This window comes from Oryx dammah, unplaced genomic scaffold (genome assembly GCF_014754425.2).
Source record: "Oryx dammah isolate SB20612 unplaced genomic scaffold, SCBI_Odam_1.1 HiC_scaffold_21, whole genome shotgun sequence".
NCBI classification, from domain to species: Eukaryota; Metazoa; Chordata; class Mammalia; order Artiodactyla; family Bovidae; genus Oryx; species Oryx dammah.
In genome coordinates, this window is record NW_024070205.1 from 16,676,987 (window position 1) to 16,694,398 (window position 17,412).

General features: G+C 43.8%; 1 protein-coding gene across 1 annotated transcript in view; it reads right to left on the bottom strand.

Moving 5' to 3' along the window:
• Positions 1–17,412, bottom strand: part of LAMC2 (laminin subunit gamma 2) — a 70,969-nt gene that overhangs the window by 41,293 nt on the left and 12,264 nt on the right. Inside the window, exons 2-3 of the mRNA XM_040263821.1 lie at positions 6,724–6,912; positions 153–288 (exon numbers count right to left, since the gene is read on the bottom strand). Of these exons, the coding sequence (XP_040119755.1) occupies positions 153–288; positions 6,724–6,912 (325 nt within the window). The remainder of the gene's footprint in view (positions 1–152; positions 289–6,723; positions 6,913–17,412) is intronic.

Here is a 17,412-nt window from a genome sequence, read left to right on the forward strand (position 1 = left end):
GTGCAGCCAAAAAATAAATAAACATTGTTCTTAAAATAGTGTTTCCATAACTCAGTTACTTAGTAACAGTTACTCAGTAAATGTAAGTGGTCCCTAATGTTGTCCGATTGTCATTAGTCACAGTGCAACCAGCGGTGGGCACAGGTACTTACAGGAGCTTCCGGTCTTGGGTGCACCCAGCATCGGTGAGGGTGTGGAAGCCTGGCAAACAGCGGTCACACCTGTCCCCTGTCACACCTGGCTTACAGCGGCACCGTCCAGTGTTGTCACATCGAGGGCTAAGAGAACCTATAACCACAGAGGAGGGGAAAGGAAAGAAGAAAAGGAACTATTTCATTCATATGACATTAGAGGGCAACCATCACCGTATGGGAGCTCAATAAATACTAAGTAATGATCTTCTTGGAGAAGGAAATGGCAACCCACTCCAGTGTTCTTGCCTGGAGAATCCCAGGAACGGGGGAGCCTGGTGGGCTGTCATCTCTGGGGTTGCACAGAGTCAGACACAACTGAAGCGACTTAGCAGCAGCAATGATCTAAAAGAGATCAGCCCTGAGTGCTCATTGGAAGCACTGATGTTGAAGCTGAAACTCCAATACTTTGGCCACCTGATGCAAAGAGCTGACTCATTTGAAAAGACCCTGATGCTGGGAAAGATTGAGGGCAGGAGGAGAAGGGGACAGCAGAGGATGAGATGGTTGGATGGCATCACTGACTCGATGGACATGAGTTTGGGTGGACTCCGGGAGTTGGTGATGGACAGGGAGGCCTGGCGTGCTGCAGTCCACGGGGTCACAAAGAGTCAGACATGACTGAGCGACTGAACTGAACTGAACTGAATCACCACAACCTGCTGCCTTGGGCAATTCTTTCACATCATTGGGATATGCATCCACCACTAGGGAAAATTCTGACAGCCAAGGATGGCTTCTTCAGGGAAAGAAATGGAAATGACTCCTGAAATCATTATTATTTATATATCTGCTCTGGTTTCAACATTAAGTCATTTGTCAAATCCTTGAGATCTTAAGAAGGTACATTGGTGACTGAGCACATGAGCCTCCACAAACACAGGAAGCAAAAGTGAGCCGCCTTCTCCCTTATCTCTGGCAGGCAAACAGCAGCTTTCAAGGGTCAGTGCTCACATGGGATGACTGCAAGAGTAGAAAAAAAGCCTCTTAACCAAAAATATCTCTGTCTACCTGGAGCGGTAGAAATTCTCACCTTTGGAGCATTACCTCTTGTGAGAAGTGAAGACCCTGTGCATCTTACCTGGTTTGGGGCACTAGAGCACTTTCCTATGATTAATTGTTTATAGGTATGCTCTATAAAATGACCTCTCAGACTACTGCTGAAAGGTGAGAGGTGCTCAGGATAACAAAGTGTGCCATCCTGGAATCCAGCCACCCTTAGCACCTCCCCTTCAACTACCCCCCAGTTCAAGCTTCCTCCTTCTCTCCCCTACCTCCATCCTTGACTCCCTACACTCGATTCTCTTTATAGAAGCCAAAGTGCTCCTTTCCAGTGGAGTTTGAATCATATGACTGGTCTGTTTAGGTCTTCTGATGGGTCTAGGTCTTCTGATGGGTCCCTGCTATGAGTGGAATAAAGTGCAAACTCTGTACCATGACCTACAAGCCTCAACCTCTCTTGCCTCATCTTCTGCTCTTCCACTGAGGTCCAGCATCCTCGCTCCCCTCCCTGTTCCTGGAATATGCTGATTGCTTCCCTCCTCAGGGCAATTGCACCTTCTGCTTCTTCAGCTTGGAATGTTCTATCCTGAGAACGCACCCTAGTTGGCTCGTTCTCAGCACTTAGTCTTGATTAACTTCTCTAGAGAAACCTTCTCTGACTCTCATGTCTATAATATTCAGCCCACTGCTCCCTCAGTCCTTAGCCCTGCTTACTGATAATTTCATCAGCTTGTGTTCCCTGCTGAATTCCCAGTGCCCGAAGCAGAGTCCTAGATGTCTGTTGCATTAATTAACCCTCAGGAAGGAGGAGATGGCTATTGTGAAAGGAGGAGGAAGCCAAAAGATGAGGTAGAATGTGGTTCACCTACTTGATAATTTCCCTAAGGCTGGCAGTATTATAAATAATACTATATCTGAACTGTGATAACCAGGCTATTCATAATCTATAAAGCCAACAGAACACTAACCAGTTACTCCTTCTTTCTCCTAATCTCTTACTTGACTGTGAACTTTTAATTCACTTATAGATACAAGTCAAATCAATAAAAGTGTTTGGCTCTGTGTCTATAGCCGCAGGTGGAACAGGAAGTAAAGTAGTTACATTCACAGTCAGAGTCTGTGAGAGTCTCCGTGTCAACCTTGCAAGGCTTGAAAGGACCCTCAGTGACAAGAACACAAAGTACCTTTTATGCTGTGTGTGAGACACTGAATTGAGCTTTATATATACATATATATATTAGTTCACCATATTTATTGGTGAATTAAGAGCTGATAAGATATCAAATCCATTTGTGGATCATCGGGAGCACTTAGAGGATCAAACCGGGAGCAGATAGAGAGAGGAGGGGAAGGCACCTCGGGCAGAAATTGAATCTCACTGATTAAGCAAAGGGAAAGGGTGATCGGAGTGGGGAGAAGTCTCAGAATAGTGGAAGCCAAGGGAGGAGAATTCCAAAGAGGGTTAAGGGAGGAAGAAGATGGAATAGTTTCCAATATCTAAGACAAGAGAGCACTTAAGATGAGAGTGAGGAGAGGCCACTGGGGTTGGCGTTTAGAGACACACAGTAGACGGAGCTAAGAAGGTAAATTTCTGTTTAAATTTATACAATTTAATTATTTAAACATAAATGAGTCCATCTGGGACCCAGAAACATCATGTTTTTTTCCTCCATTCAAATTAATGGAAATTATGTTTTTAATTTAAGAAAACTCTCCCCCAGGTCTCCCACATTGTAGACAGACACTTTACCGTCTGAGCCACCAGGGAAGTCCAATTTAAGAAAACTCTCCCTACAATAGTTTTTCAGAAGCAGCTCTTACTAGTCCATGGTCTGTAGCCTGCCAGGCTCCTTTGTCCATAGGATTTCCCAGGTAAAAATACTGGAGAGGATTGCCATTTCCTTCTCCAGGGGATCTTCCCAACTCAGGGATTGAACTTGAGTCTCCTGCACTGGCAGGTGAATTCTTTACCACTGAGCTACCTGGGAAGCCCAAACTAAAATATATGAAGTACCTAACTCAATATCTCACATATAGTAAGTGCTCACAAAAGTGGTTTATGCTTGAATCTTCTAGGCCTCCTTCAAGCCTTGCAAAGTTGACATGGAAACACGTACAGGCTTACTATAAACAGGATTGATTTATTTCATGTTCCCAAACTTCCAAAATAATAGCACTGGGTTTTCAAAGTATCTCATTAAAATAAAAACACCTGTCCCAATTCCTATATCATGAGCTACTCTTAGGGATTGTGAACAAATGGGTTTAAAGGATAGATGAAGAAGAGCTTCTTGTTTCAAGTGTGTCCCCAAAAAGCACTTCAGGACTTAGGTAGTACTGTCTAGAGGAAATTATGCATTAGAGGGCTCAGGAACATATTCTAAAATGACTAAGAGAGCTTGCTTCCTTTTGAGGATGCTTTAAAAATATAGACACTTGCATTTTAAATAGCACTATTATTATTATTATTCATCACTGTATTTAATAATAATTAAATTATTATCTAAGACATGTTTCAAAACAATAACTCAAATGTTATAGTCTGAGTAATCCACTGCATGGCTTGTACATATTAAAAAAAAATAAAATTAAGAGAACAAACCCAATATCATTAATGTCTGCGCAGATCTCAAGAATTTAGGTATCAGGGGAGGAAAACACAAACACACAGTGAATTTCAAAGTATCCACAGAAAGTTATCAGGGTTACAAGAACTGAGGATAATTCAGCCCTGTTCAGTTCAGTTCAGTTCAGTTCAGTCGCTCAGTTGTGTCCGACTCCTTGCAACCCCATGAGTTGCAGCACGCTGAGCCCCTAAAATCATCTAAAAATAAGTCTAGTTGGTATATTTAGAAGAAACTGGTGTAACATCCAAAACCTGTGACCACTTTGGGGGTTATAAATGCTGCTGGCTTCATTTGCCATACATACAATGGAAGCTTTTGGTAAGATGAATTCTTCTGCATTTGAAATTGAATATACAACAAATTCCCTTGGGAAGTTATATTTTGAAAGTGAAAAATACCCTCTGGCTGATGGGGAAACAGAAATCACACAGAGAATTAAATTCTTGCTACTGATTTGGTGACCTGTGCAGCCAACAGGTAGCCGGAGATGGCACACAGTGGGGACAGCCCCTGCCACCAATGCGCCACTCAGCCCTCGACAAGTTCCATCACCTCCCTCTCTAAGCCTCTGCTACCTCATTTGTAAAATGAAAATAATAGCACTGTCTTCATAGGGTTATTTGTGAAGATTAAATTAATTAGTGGATGAAAGTGTTTAGAAAAGTGCCTGGCACAGAGTAAGCGTGTAATTCATGTTAACTATTAATATCATACAAGACATAAATCATCACTGGGCCCACTGCTTCCTACTAGGCTGTTCACCCTGAGTCCAAGATATCTATTCCCCCAAAGAAAAGAAAGAACCAGGCTCACTGTTGCTAGGTAGCAACAAACTATAGAGTGGGAAAGAGCCGGCGTGGTAAAGCCTCTTCACCGTCTCGCTTCACGATGCAGGCTCCTTGTCTCCTCCCAGACTAATAGCCTTGTCTTCAGGCCAGTCTTTCCAGCTGAGCCAATTACACTTCTCATCATATTCACGCTGATTATTTTCCTGGGATGACCCAACTCTAGTGACTCACAACAAAGCCGCATCACCTAAGGGGATACGGGCTTGTCAGAGAGGTTAAATGCCCATTAAAGTGAAATCATTTTTCTTTTAATTTTTCTTTGGTTCATAAGGAGAATTACTAAACCCCAAAGATTCTGGATGCTGAGTCAAAGCCACAAAACTGAGCAAATCTGACTCAAACCATATGGTAGCAGCAAGTCTGGTGAATCTGAGAATGATGGCTGGTGTATGGGTTTGTATCACCATAGGGTCACCCCAGTTTTCAAAGCCTCCCCAACACACGCTACTTGCAAGACATGCCTGGGCCAAAGCCTGCCCATTTTTAGATTCTTTCAGCTGCTGCTAAGAATTGGCTCCACAGAACTATACTGAGTCATAAGGCTATACCTTTTTGGTAAGTTAACATTGATCACATTATACTATTAAGCATCTTTTGGCAAAGAGAAATAGATATGCCAAGGAAGAAAACAGACAAATAAGGTAGCTTTACAAAGCCAACTTTAGGGACTTCCCTAATGGTCAGTGGTTAGGACTCCCCACTTCCACTTCAGGGGGCACTGGTTCAATCCCTGGTTGGGGAAATAAGATTCCATGTAACACATGGTATGGCCAAAAAAAATTGTTTTTAATTTTTAAGTCCCAATTATTTATCTCTCTCTTCCTCTTTATATTTACTAACTTGTCTTTACTGTCCGCTCGTGACTATGATGATAAAGATTCTGCCTCAATGAGGGAGACCCCAGTTCAATCCCTGGGTTAGGAAGAGTCCCTGGAGAAGGGAATGGCTACGCACTGCAGTATTCTTGCCTGGAGAATCCCCATGGACAGAGCAGCCTGGCGGGCCACAGTCCATGGGGTCGCAAAGGGTCAGACATGACTGAGCAACTAACACTTTTCATGATGACCTCAGCAGGACATGTGCATCTGTGTACACATAAACCACCTATAGTTCTGAGAATACAGCAGTGGGAGACACATTTAAACAAGACCCAAAACAGGCTCTCCTATGAACCAGCCACCCTATTAGGTCTTCTTATTTCTTGTTCTATTTTCTCTTGCTCACAACCCTGTGAAGGATTCTAATCTACCTATTCTGTGTCTGTCTCTTTTATCAGTCTCACTTTATCTTGCCAGCACCCGGCATAGCACCAGAAACAAATCTTTCTAATCTCTTATTTTTGAGAGGTTGGTCAAAGGGATAGTTATGGAAATGAAGAACTATCACTGGATGAATACAAGCTTCTTTGTGGGCAGCCATTTCCTTCTCCCACGTCAAAGACTGTCATCTGCTGGGAAAAGTCATTGGGTGCCTCTCTTGGGGCTGGAATTCCAACTAATGTGCCCTGAAGACCACAGCTGGTTCCTACAATTAGCCTTAAGAGAAACATGTTTCCTTTCAGATTGAAATTGCTAAAAAAAAAAAAAAACAAAAACAGTGTCTAGTAGATTCCCAGTTGTTCTAGAAAATTTTTAATAAACTTTATTTTTAGAATTATATGTTCATATGTTGAAAGGAAATTATTAGTTTTGCAATATATTTTTCTGTTCTGTTTGTTTACTTTTGCCTGTGCCATGGGGTACCTTAGTTACTAGTCCAGGGATCGAACCTGTGCCCATGCATTGGGACTACTGTGGTGTCTTAAGCACCAGACCAACTGGGAAGTATCTGTTCAAGAAAACTGAACATCTGCCTCTTGGTCTGCTCTCTCTCTCTTTTCCCTTGCCTCCCTCCCTCCCCATTCTCTCCCCTCCCTCTCCTCCTATTATCTCCCCTCCCCCTCCCCCTCTCCCCTTTCTCTCTTCCTCCCTCTCCTTCCCTCACCCCATTCTCTCCCCTCCCCCTCTCTCCCTCCTCCCATTCTCTCCCCCCCATTCCCCCCTTTTATCTAACTACCTTTGGAGTTGCAGTTGCAGGGCAAACAGCGGTCTCTCTCCCTGTGTCGGTAAAATCCTTCCCTGCACCTCTCGCAGTGAATGCCACCAGTGTTGTCACTGCAGTGGAGGCAGCGGAATCCATTTCCTGTCAGTCTGTGAAGTTCCTGATCAAAGATGCATTGCCTGGACTTCCCATTGCAATCACAGACTAGGGATTAGGGGGGAAAAAAGAAGACATCGTCAACAGAAAACAAGTCAGGGCAATTCTCCCAGGTGTTTTATTATTATTATTATTAATAAAAACGATGCCCAGGGAACTACATACTAGTTTAAACTGCTCAGTGGCCAAAGGTAATGGGGTGAAATTGGCCGCACGATGATGGAGGGAGTTCTCAGTTTACCTAAAGGAAGCGGTGCTGGAGGAGTGTTGCCTTGGAGAACACAAAACAACGTGCGGTCAGGGTAGCCAGACTGCCAGACCCCTCAAGACAAACCAAAACTCTAATATTACCTATTTTTATGTGAAAAGTCCTGGTTTAAGTATATGCAAGGAATTCATTTTTAAAATTCTGTGAAACCCCATAGTACAAGTCTATGGGCTGGAGAAGATCTGAGGACTGCTGGGACGTGCACTCTGGCACGACTGTGAAACAGCTGAACATGTTATCCGTTCAAGACCTATAGCATCTGTCCTTCCAGTGATGGTCAAGGCTGAGGAGCTAATTTTTTTAAAAAATTTACTTTATTGAAACACAGTGACTTGCGGTGTTATATTAATTCCTGGTGTTCAGCAAAGTGATTCAGTTATACATACATATATACATTCTTCTTCATATCCTTTATTATGGTTTATTACAGGATACTGAATAAGTTCCCTGTACTATGAGTAGGACCTTGTTTATCCACTTGCATCTGCTAATCCCAAACTCCAATCCATCCCTCCCCGACCCAGCCCCCTTGGCAACCACGAATCTATTCTCTCCGCCTGTGAGTCTGTTTCTGTTTCATGGATAAGCTCATTTGTGCCACATTTTAGATTCCACACATAAGTGAAATCATATAGTATTTGTCGTTCTCTTTCTGACTGACTTCAGTCAGCTCGATAATCCTAGGTCCATCTGTGTCGCTGCGAATGGCATCATTTCATTCTTTTTGTGGCTGAGTAGTGTTCCGTTGTGTGTGTGTGGATCACGTCTTCTTTATCCATTCATCTCTTGACGCTCATTTAGGTGGTTTCCATGTCTTGACTACTGTAAGTAGTGCTGCCATGAACACAGGGGTGCATCTATCCTTTTAAATTACAGTTTTGTCTTGGTATATGCCCAGGAACAGGATTGTTGGATCACATAGCAACTTTAGGTTTTTGAAGAACCTCCATTCTTTTTCCCAAAGAGACTGCACCAATTTACACTCCCACGAACAATGTAGAAGTGTTCCCTGTGCTTGAGGAGCTAATATGACTATCTGGACAGGTATTTCCTCCCCTCTCACTGTGCCATAAGGGTCTCCCCCAAAAACAGGAGTCAAAAAGAACCACAGTCCCATTAAGAAGGATTTTCCCCAGGTGTCTAGGAAAGTATACGTTGTGCATGTTCCAAAGAGACTCGTGGGGTGACTAACATGTCCACGCGGGACCGGAACAGCCAGTGAGTTAACAGGGGAAGTCCTTAGTGTTGTACCTGGCACGTGGCAGACCCCCAACAAATATTCCAGCCACGGTTTGGAAATGATGATGAGCCTAAAAGAATGGTATCAAGTACCAGTTCTGCTGCTTCCTCAGGCAATCACTTCCACTCTCGGAATCTTATTTCTTTTATAAAAGTAGGCTGCATTTTCTACCTCCCTGGATTGTCAAAAAGGATCCCACTGAGAAAAGATCAAGTCCTTCGTCTATGCTGTTTCGTTCCTCACTCACAGGAGAGAGGTACTGCCTCAGATGAGAAAAATGCAGCTCACAAAGGTTAAGTAACTTGACCCAGTGGAAAGCTGGGATTTGAACCTCTGTCTGTTGCCAAAACCCACTTTCTTTCCCCCAGAGACACTGTCTCTATTGGCCATGCAAACCCTAGTGAGAGCTTGTCTCTTGCAATGTCCAGGGCCGTGACTTACCCTGGGGACTCATTTTAAAAGTCAGCAAATGTAGCAACATGTACAGAGCAGCTGCCTGTGCAGGCCTTGCCAGCTCTGGCGGAACAAAGGTGGCAACGGTGGCTAAGTATAGCTGCCGACCTTCTTAAGGGACTTCTTTGCAATAACTCCTAAAACTCATTCTCTTACTCCTGTGGGTGCCCCTAATCTGAGCAAAGTCAAGAACCTATCTCCAGAGACCAGCATGTTTCTGGGACTTTACATTCAGCAGCTCAGTTAATTCTTGCAATAACATTTTAACATGGGTTTAATAATCCTCATTCAACAGATGAGGAAATGAATGCATAGAGGGGGTAGGTGTCTCACCTCAGCTCACACAGCTAAGTGGCAAGGGTGTAATTGCTCCCAGGTGTGTCCAATCACAAAGCTCTCACCTTTCTATGCTACTCTTGTGTCTCAAGACTCTGGTCTGCTACTGTATGTAGGTATTCTTCCTATGAATCCCTCATGGAGAGTTATTCAGCCTCTTCTCCAGTTCTTCCTAATCTGGCAAGATGTCCCATCCCTCCTGAGACAGCTCTGGTTGTTACAAATTATTTGTATGCAGTTTTATTTTTTAAACTATAATTTTTAATTGTTTCCCCTCCTTTTCTCACTCATCTGATATTTTATTTATTTTTGGCTGCACTGGGTCTGCATCGCTGTGCACAGGCTTTCTCTAATTGCAGTGAGCGTGGGCTTCTCATTGTGGTGGCTTCTCTTTTGCAGAGCACAGGCTCAGAGGCTGTGGCACATGGTCTTAGTTGTTCCGGGGCATGTGGGATCTTCTCAGGCCAGGGATGGAACTCATGTCCCCTGCATTGGCAGCAGAGGATTCCCTGGTAGCTCAGACGGTAAAGCGTCTGCCTGCAATGCAGGAGACCCGGGTTCAATCCCCTGGTCGGGAAGATCCCCTGGAGAAGGAAACGGCAACCCACTCTAGTACTCTTGCCTAGAAAATTCCATGGATGGAGGAGCCTGGTGGGCTACAGTCCATGGGGTCGCAAAGAGTCGAACATGACTGAGCGACTTCACTCACTCACTCTTATCCACTGAGCAACCGGGATGTCCCTGCAATTTTAAATGTGCCTCTGTCCCTGTAATTTTATCATGCATTCTGTTCTTCTGAGGAAAACAACACCACCACGTACACAGACACACCTAATCTCTTCTCTATTTATCGACTCATCAGACATTTCTCACATTTACATTTACAAGCCACTGCATCAGCCAAGCCCTCGAGTATCTGAAGATAGGACCATCTTCGTCTTTAGCCTTCTCTTCTTCAGGTTAAGCTAAAGATCTGTCACGTCCAGAACTTTCAGCCATTTCGCAGGTCATGATTTCTAGATTTCTTGACTCCTTTCCTAGGAGCAAACTCTCATTTTCACTACCTTTCTTTAAATGACCAGAATTTATTACAGCTCTTCAAATGTGGCTTGAACAGCTCAGCTTACAGCAGGACCAGATATTTTAATTCCACGGATGAGCCTAACATTTCACTAAACTCACAGCCCATGAAGTTTGCATTCAGTTCAAACTCCCAGGGCTTTTTCACAGAACTGATGCCAAGCCGAATCTTTCCCAATGAATGTTTGTATAACGGATTTTTCTGGATCTCCAACAGATGTGCCACACAGCTGCCATGTGCTGTGAAATTTCTGCCAAGCAGCTCATTAGGCACGAACAAGAACTAAGTCCACCAGCCAACGATCCTTGTGAGGCTGTCCAGTTGGATCCCACGCTGAGCCAGTGCCCTCCCTGCCCTGGATGACCTTTGGGAACAATCTCGAAATAATTTCAAACATCTCATTGCTTTTTTAATTTCCTGCTTTTTGTGTGGTCTCTGTTTTCTTTTTGTGTGTTTATTTTATGCTTATTCTGTTTATTTATTTGTCTGCACTGGGTCTTGCAGGACCTTCGATCTTTGTTGCAGCGTTCAAACTTCTAGTTGCAGTTTGTGGGATCTACTTCCCTGACCGAGACCCGGCTGCATTGGGAGCGTGGAATCTTAGCCACCCAGACCACCAGGGAAGTGTCTTTTTTCATTCAAAACAAACATTTTGCTGGTAGAAGTTAATTTCATTAGGAAGTGATGTATTTTTAGAGCATTATTTTAAAAATAGAAAACCCCATTATAATCTTTTTTTAACCATTTCCCTTTCCTTCTGTCCTTTCTGCTTTAAAGCTCTGTTATGAAAGAAATGATGTTCTTCCTTTAAAATTCACAGCCTTCCATGGAGACACCTTCATATAATTCCAGTACAGGAGGCCTATAGGTAGCATCTCTCCACTCTGGAACTCTGCGGCAAACCTTTTGTAAGCTACCCTCCTCTCTCTCTGTTGGGCTTCTCTTTAAGCCTAGGGTTATGTACGTTTCCCAGGTGGCTCAGTAGTAAAGAATACGCCTGCCAATGAAGGAAACACAGGAGATATGGGTTCAGTGATTCCCTGGAGTAGAGGAAATAGCAACCCACTCCAGTATTCTTGCCTGGAGAATTCCACGGACAGAGGAGCCTAACGGGCTATAGTCCATGGGGCCACAAAAAGTCAGACGTGACTGGGCACACACACCTATAACACATTTTAAAACAAGAGGAAACTCTAAAAATGTTTTTTTATTATACTTCCTTTTTTTCTGTTTAGCCTTGTTTAGCTTTAAATCTGTTATAGACTTTTAAAAAAAAATTTTGTTTTGAAATCTACTTGCTATTCCTCTAAATTTGGGGCCAGCTATAAATTTTCTAACTATATTGTCTAGTTTCCATCAGGGAGCCTTGACACAAAAGCCAGTGATACAAGTATAAAGATGGGGGTCTTGGACATGTCCTGGGTCCACTGGGAATCATTTGTCAAATCCTTTCATCCAACAAATATAGACTGAGCATCTATGTGCCATACCATTTTCAGGAATTTAGCGGTAGCCGGAAACCAACAGATGGGACTACCCTGGTGGTCCAGTAGCTAAGAATCTGCCTGCCAATGCAGGGGACATGGGTTCCATCCCTGGTCCTGGAAGAGCCCACATGTTGTGGAGCAACTAAGCCCACACGACGTACCTACTGAGCCCACACAGCTAGAGCCTGTGTTTTGCAAGAGAAGCTACTGCAATGAGAAACCCATGCACCAAAATGTGGCCCCAGCTCACTGCAACTAGAGAAAGCCCACGTGCAGCAATGAAGACCCTGCACAGCCATAAATGAATACATTTTTTAAAAAAACCAATAGCTGTCCAAGACTTCATGGAGTTTTCACGATACTTAGAGGAAAAGACATACATTTCATTCATTCATTTAGTTAAGTATCACTTCACATCTAACAGGGGCAGTGCCCTGGTGCTCGAACACAGGGCTTTGTGAGCCACCAAGATTTTAATAAAGGGAATCATAATGTTTTATACGGGCGTCCCTGGTGGCTCAGCCAGTAAAGAATCTACCTACAATGCAGGAGACCTTGGTGCAATCCCTGGGTTGGGACGATCCGCTCGAGAAGGAAATGGCAATCCACTCTAGCATTCTTGCCTGGAGAATTCCAAATAAGATATTAAATATACACTTATTTGATATATGGAGAGGGCAATAGCACCCCACTCCAGTACTGCTGCCTGGAAAATCCCATGGATGGAGGAGCCTGGTGGGCTGTAGTCCACGGGGTCGCTGAGGGTTGGACACAATTGAGCGACTTCACTTTCACTTTTCACTTTCATGCATTGGAGAGGGAGATGGCAACCCACTCTAGTGTTTTTGCCTGGAGAATCCCAGAGACGGGGGAGCCTGGTGGGCTGCTGTCTATGGGGTCGCACAGAGTCGGACACGACTGAAGCGACTTAGCTTAGCTTATTTGATATATATTGGGCTTTGTCACATACGCATCTTGGACATGTCCTTTGTCACATACACATCATATTATCACAGTTTTCTTCATTCTACCATGGACAGGTATAGGTCCAGGATCTGGCATTAAGCTATTACTGTATGAGAAAATACAGAAACAAATCCGACTCAGACCCTGAACAGACCTGAAGACTTATAGGGTCTAGGAATTAAGAGTGGTAGAATCTTTCTCCCTGTCTCACCGATTCTGTATCACAGGAACCAGGTCCCACCCACTACCCTTATTTGACTATTCATTTCTATGGAACTCTTTCCAAATTAGGGATATCTTTTCAAGGTTTTGACTTCCCTGGTGGCTCAGACAGTAAAGTGTCTGCCTACACTGCAGGAGACCCGGGTTTGATCCCTGGGTGGGGAAGATCCTCTGGAGAAGGAAATGGCACCCCACTCCAGTACTCTTGCCTGGAAAATCCCATGGACTGAGGAGCCTGGTAGGCTCCAGTCCATGGAGTCGCAAAGAGTCGGACACGACTGAGTGACTTCACTTCACTTTCAAGGTTTTGTCCTATCCCCTTGCCATCCCCTCACTCCACCCCCTCCCCCTAAATCCTTGCCCTGTCAGCAGGGATGCTCCCCAGGAGCTAAAGAAAGGAGATTCAGCAAGTTCACCTCAAGCCCCGCATAAGCCGAACATGCCACTCAGACTTTTTGTATTTCTTTCAGTCTAGGAAAACGTGGGTAGTAATTGTGTCTGACTGCAATGTATGCTCCTTCTTTGGCACTTAAGCATTTATTATCATAATAACTGTAATAGCACACCATTGCTGACCCTCAAGGTACTTCTTAGAAAAGCCTGAAGGGCAGCCAGAGGCAGGCTGATCCACCCACCCCCCCCACCCCCACGCTCCCCACCAGGAAACACAGTCCAGGAGCTGCAAAGTCTGCAAACAATGCAGCAAGGTGTGCAGACCGCCTCGGGCCCACCTAACACTCCCACCCTCACTCAAACACACAAATCCAACCGGTTGGGACAGGAAGCTCGGGGCCAAAGGCAGTTTCCAAGCTGTATCCTTCAGAGAATGAAAGGAAACTGGAAATATTTCCTAGGGTTGTACTGGGGCAAGGTCTTGGAATAATCAGCATCAGGGGCTGCAGTTCATCAAGACCTCATTTTAAATTCTCCAGAGGAAATGTTGAAAGCAATTACGAGAACGGGTCAACCATTTGGCATTCCTGTGACCATTTGTATACAAGCAAGTCCTCTTTCTATTGTTCTAAACATAAAAAACGTGGCTCTGCTTTTCACCAAGCTGATCTAATTTCCACCTTCATATGATGGACCCTTGTGCTTTTTAGTGCTCTAACAGTAACAACAAAATTTTAAATCCAAACTCCTTTCAAAACCCTCTAGATCTGGCCCTGCTGACCTCTCCACCTTGACCTTGGTCCTCTTTCTATCTCTTGTTCATTGGACTCCAACACATAGACCCTGGCATGCACTAATCCTGGGGTGCACAAGCTATTTCCTTTTAGGCCCTTAGGCTTGCTGTTTCCTTTGCCTGGGCACTACCTGCTCCCACCCTCTCTGAACTCACTCGGCAGGAGAGCAATCTTAGGAACAAAAATTAGATGGCATTGGTCCATAATGATAACCGGTTAAGAGCTTCTCTTTCTGATTGCCCGCAGGTCTTCATCTCCATCTCTCTCACAGCACTTGTCACTTTCTATCCTGAGTCATCCCTATTCATGTACATGACTAACTTCCTCTATAGCACTTCTCACTTTTGTATCTGAGAAAAGGAATATTACTTGCCATATCAGTAAACAAGCAAGTCACAGTCATTCATCAGAGATTACAGCCCTCCAATGTGAGCCAGTGAACTCTAAAGGATCTCAGGAAGAAGAACACCTGCCATCTAGAAGCCATCAGACTGCAATCACTCCCTACGCTGAGCCCTAAGGAAAGGGAGCTCAGGATATGAAAACACAGGATACTGGCCCCAGACAGATGAGGTGCACATCAAAGGAATAGTCTCAGTGAGTCCTGACTCTATCTTTCCATACATAGAAAAGTGCTAAATTCCTTAACATGGGATATCTAGTTTTCTTTAGTTTAAAAAAAAAAAACAAACAACCTTTTGACATTCTGGCTACCTGCCCTTTGTTACAAAATTTCTATATACCTGCTCCTCCCACCAACCGACCCACCCACCCCACCTCCTGGGAGCAGTTCTCTCAGGATTACTTGAGATGCTGCCTCCTGGGTTTAAATTCTAAAAGATTCCATGAAATAAAACATAACTCTCAACTTTTAGGTTGCATGTACTTTTTTCAGTCGACATAGCCCATCGTACCTAGTACAGGGCTTGTGACTGTGACTGTTAGAGGAAAGTCTGGCTGAAAGGAAGGATGGATGGAAGAACAGACAGAAGAAAGGAAAGAAGGAAGGCAGTCTGATTCTAAGAAAAGCCAAACAAGAACGGGAACGTAGAGAAATTTCTCAGGACTCTAGGGACCCAATATGAAATTTTCTCAACATCAATACATAAAGTTTTCATTGTCTACATATAAGGCATTCAGTGTTAAAAAAAAAAAAAAGTTAATGTTTGTACCCCAAAAGATAAAAACTATGGGGAAACGAGAACAGCATGAATTGCGAGAGGAACATGATAATTTTGTTAGAAGGAGCGTATGAGACTTCCAGTTTGCTGCTTTCATTGGATGAACCATTTCAGCGCCAGGATGTCCCGAACTCTGTGTGTGAGCCTGAAGCTGCCATTGCAAAGGGCAGCATGCCTAGGACCGCGTGCAAGGAGGGGCAGGGGCGAGGCAGGTGTGAGACCATGAGGTCAGTCTGCCGCGATCAGGCAGTCTTGACAGGCAGTGTACTTGGCCCCTGTGCGGGACTATCTCAGGAGCCAGGAATCTGAGCGTCATGCTGGAGCCTGACAGTGTGTGCTGGCTCCTGTTACGCAGAGCCTCGCTGCTCTTGTTGCCATTTCAGCTGCTAAGAGCATTAATACTGAATCACTTAAATAGCAGCAAGTTGAGAATAAGTGACCTGCAATCTCCTGGGGATAAGTCCACATATAAACCGCTTAGGGATGGTGCTTAATTCTCTTCCTAATTTAGAGGATTAGACAGGTATGTGCCTTCTGTTTCCTTTCTTGTATTTTCTGCCTCTCATTCCCTTTCTGAGACATCGAATCTTTTCTTCTGCTTCCTTGTTGAAACTCTCTTCCCTTGGATACTATGATGCCATACTGCCAGGCTCCTCTTGGCTTTTCACCTCTTCCCTTACCCCATTCAAGTCTTTGTGGGATCCTCTCCTTGCCCCATCTCTAAGTGTTGGTGCTTCTCAAGTCTCAATCCTGAGACTCCATGCCTCTCACAATAGAACTCTAGAACTCTCATCCAAGCCAAGGACTTCAATAACCACAACAGGCGTGGACGTACCAAGATACTTCCCTAGCCCAGACTTCATTCTCAATTTTAGATCCTCATACGCAGCCATCCACTTTACATTTTCAACTGGTTGTCTCAAAAGCCTTTTACACAAAACATATAAAAACTAAATTTATAAATAATACTGCAGTGAACTTTGGGGTGCGTGTGTCTTTTTGAATCATGGCTTTCTTAGGGTATATGCCTAATAGTGGGACTGCTAGGTCATATGGTAGCTTTATTTTTAGTTTTTAAAGGAACTTCCATATTGTTCTCCATAGGAAGCAATCTAAATGTCCATTGACAGATGAATAAAGAAGATGTGGTACATATATACAAGGGAATATTACTCAGCCATAAAAAGGAATGATATTGGGTCATTTTTAGAGACAAAGATGGACCTAGAGTCTGTCATACAGAGTGAAGTAAGTCAGAAAAACAAATATCGGATCTTCACACATATATGTGGAATCTAGAAAAACGGTACCTCTTTGCAGGGCAGGAATCGAGATGCAGACGTAGGGAATGGACATGTGGACTGAGGGGACAGGAGGATGGGATGAGCTGGGAGAGTGGGACTGACATATGTGCACTATTGTGTATAAAACAGACAGCTAACGGGAACCGGCTGTATGGCACAGGGAGCTCAGCTCAGTGCGCTGTGATGACCTAGGGGGGCGGAATGGGAGGGCAGTGAGAGGAAGGTCCAAGAGGGCGGGGATATGTGTATATATACATATAGATGATTCATTTGTTTGTACAGCAGAAACCAACACAACATTGTGAAGCAACTATACCACAATAAAAAAAATAATATATTAAAAAAACAACCACCAAGTTGTTGTTTCCCTTCAAGTCAGAAAGCTGAGAGCTATCCTATAAGGATCTCCATCTTTTTCATTTGCCGATATTCTATTCAATGGCCAATTGTATTGATATAATCCTCTAAACAGCTCAAGCCCATCCAAGTCTATCTCCACTACAGCCACGCAAGACCAAATCCCAGCTGTCTCTTGTCTCTTGGCATAGCTTCCTAACTGAATCCTCTGCAACTTCTCTTGCTTCCCTCCACTCAGTATAGTCAGAAAAGCTGTTTCAAATACAAATTTTACCAATATCTGTCCTCTATAATGCCTTTTAAAAAATTTTAAGATAAAGACCAGAACTCCCAAACATTGCTTACAAAGACTTCCACTGTCTAATCCTATCTACTTTTCCAGCCTAATTTCATCTCTCTCCCATTCATTTCACTTATATTTCATTTTACACTTTTACTTCCTCTGCTTCTTAATATTCTTGCTTTA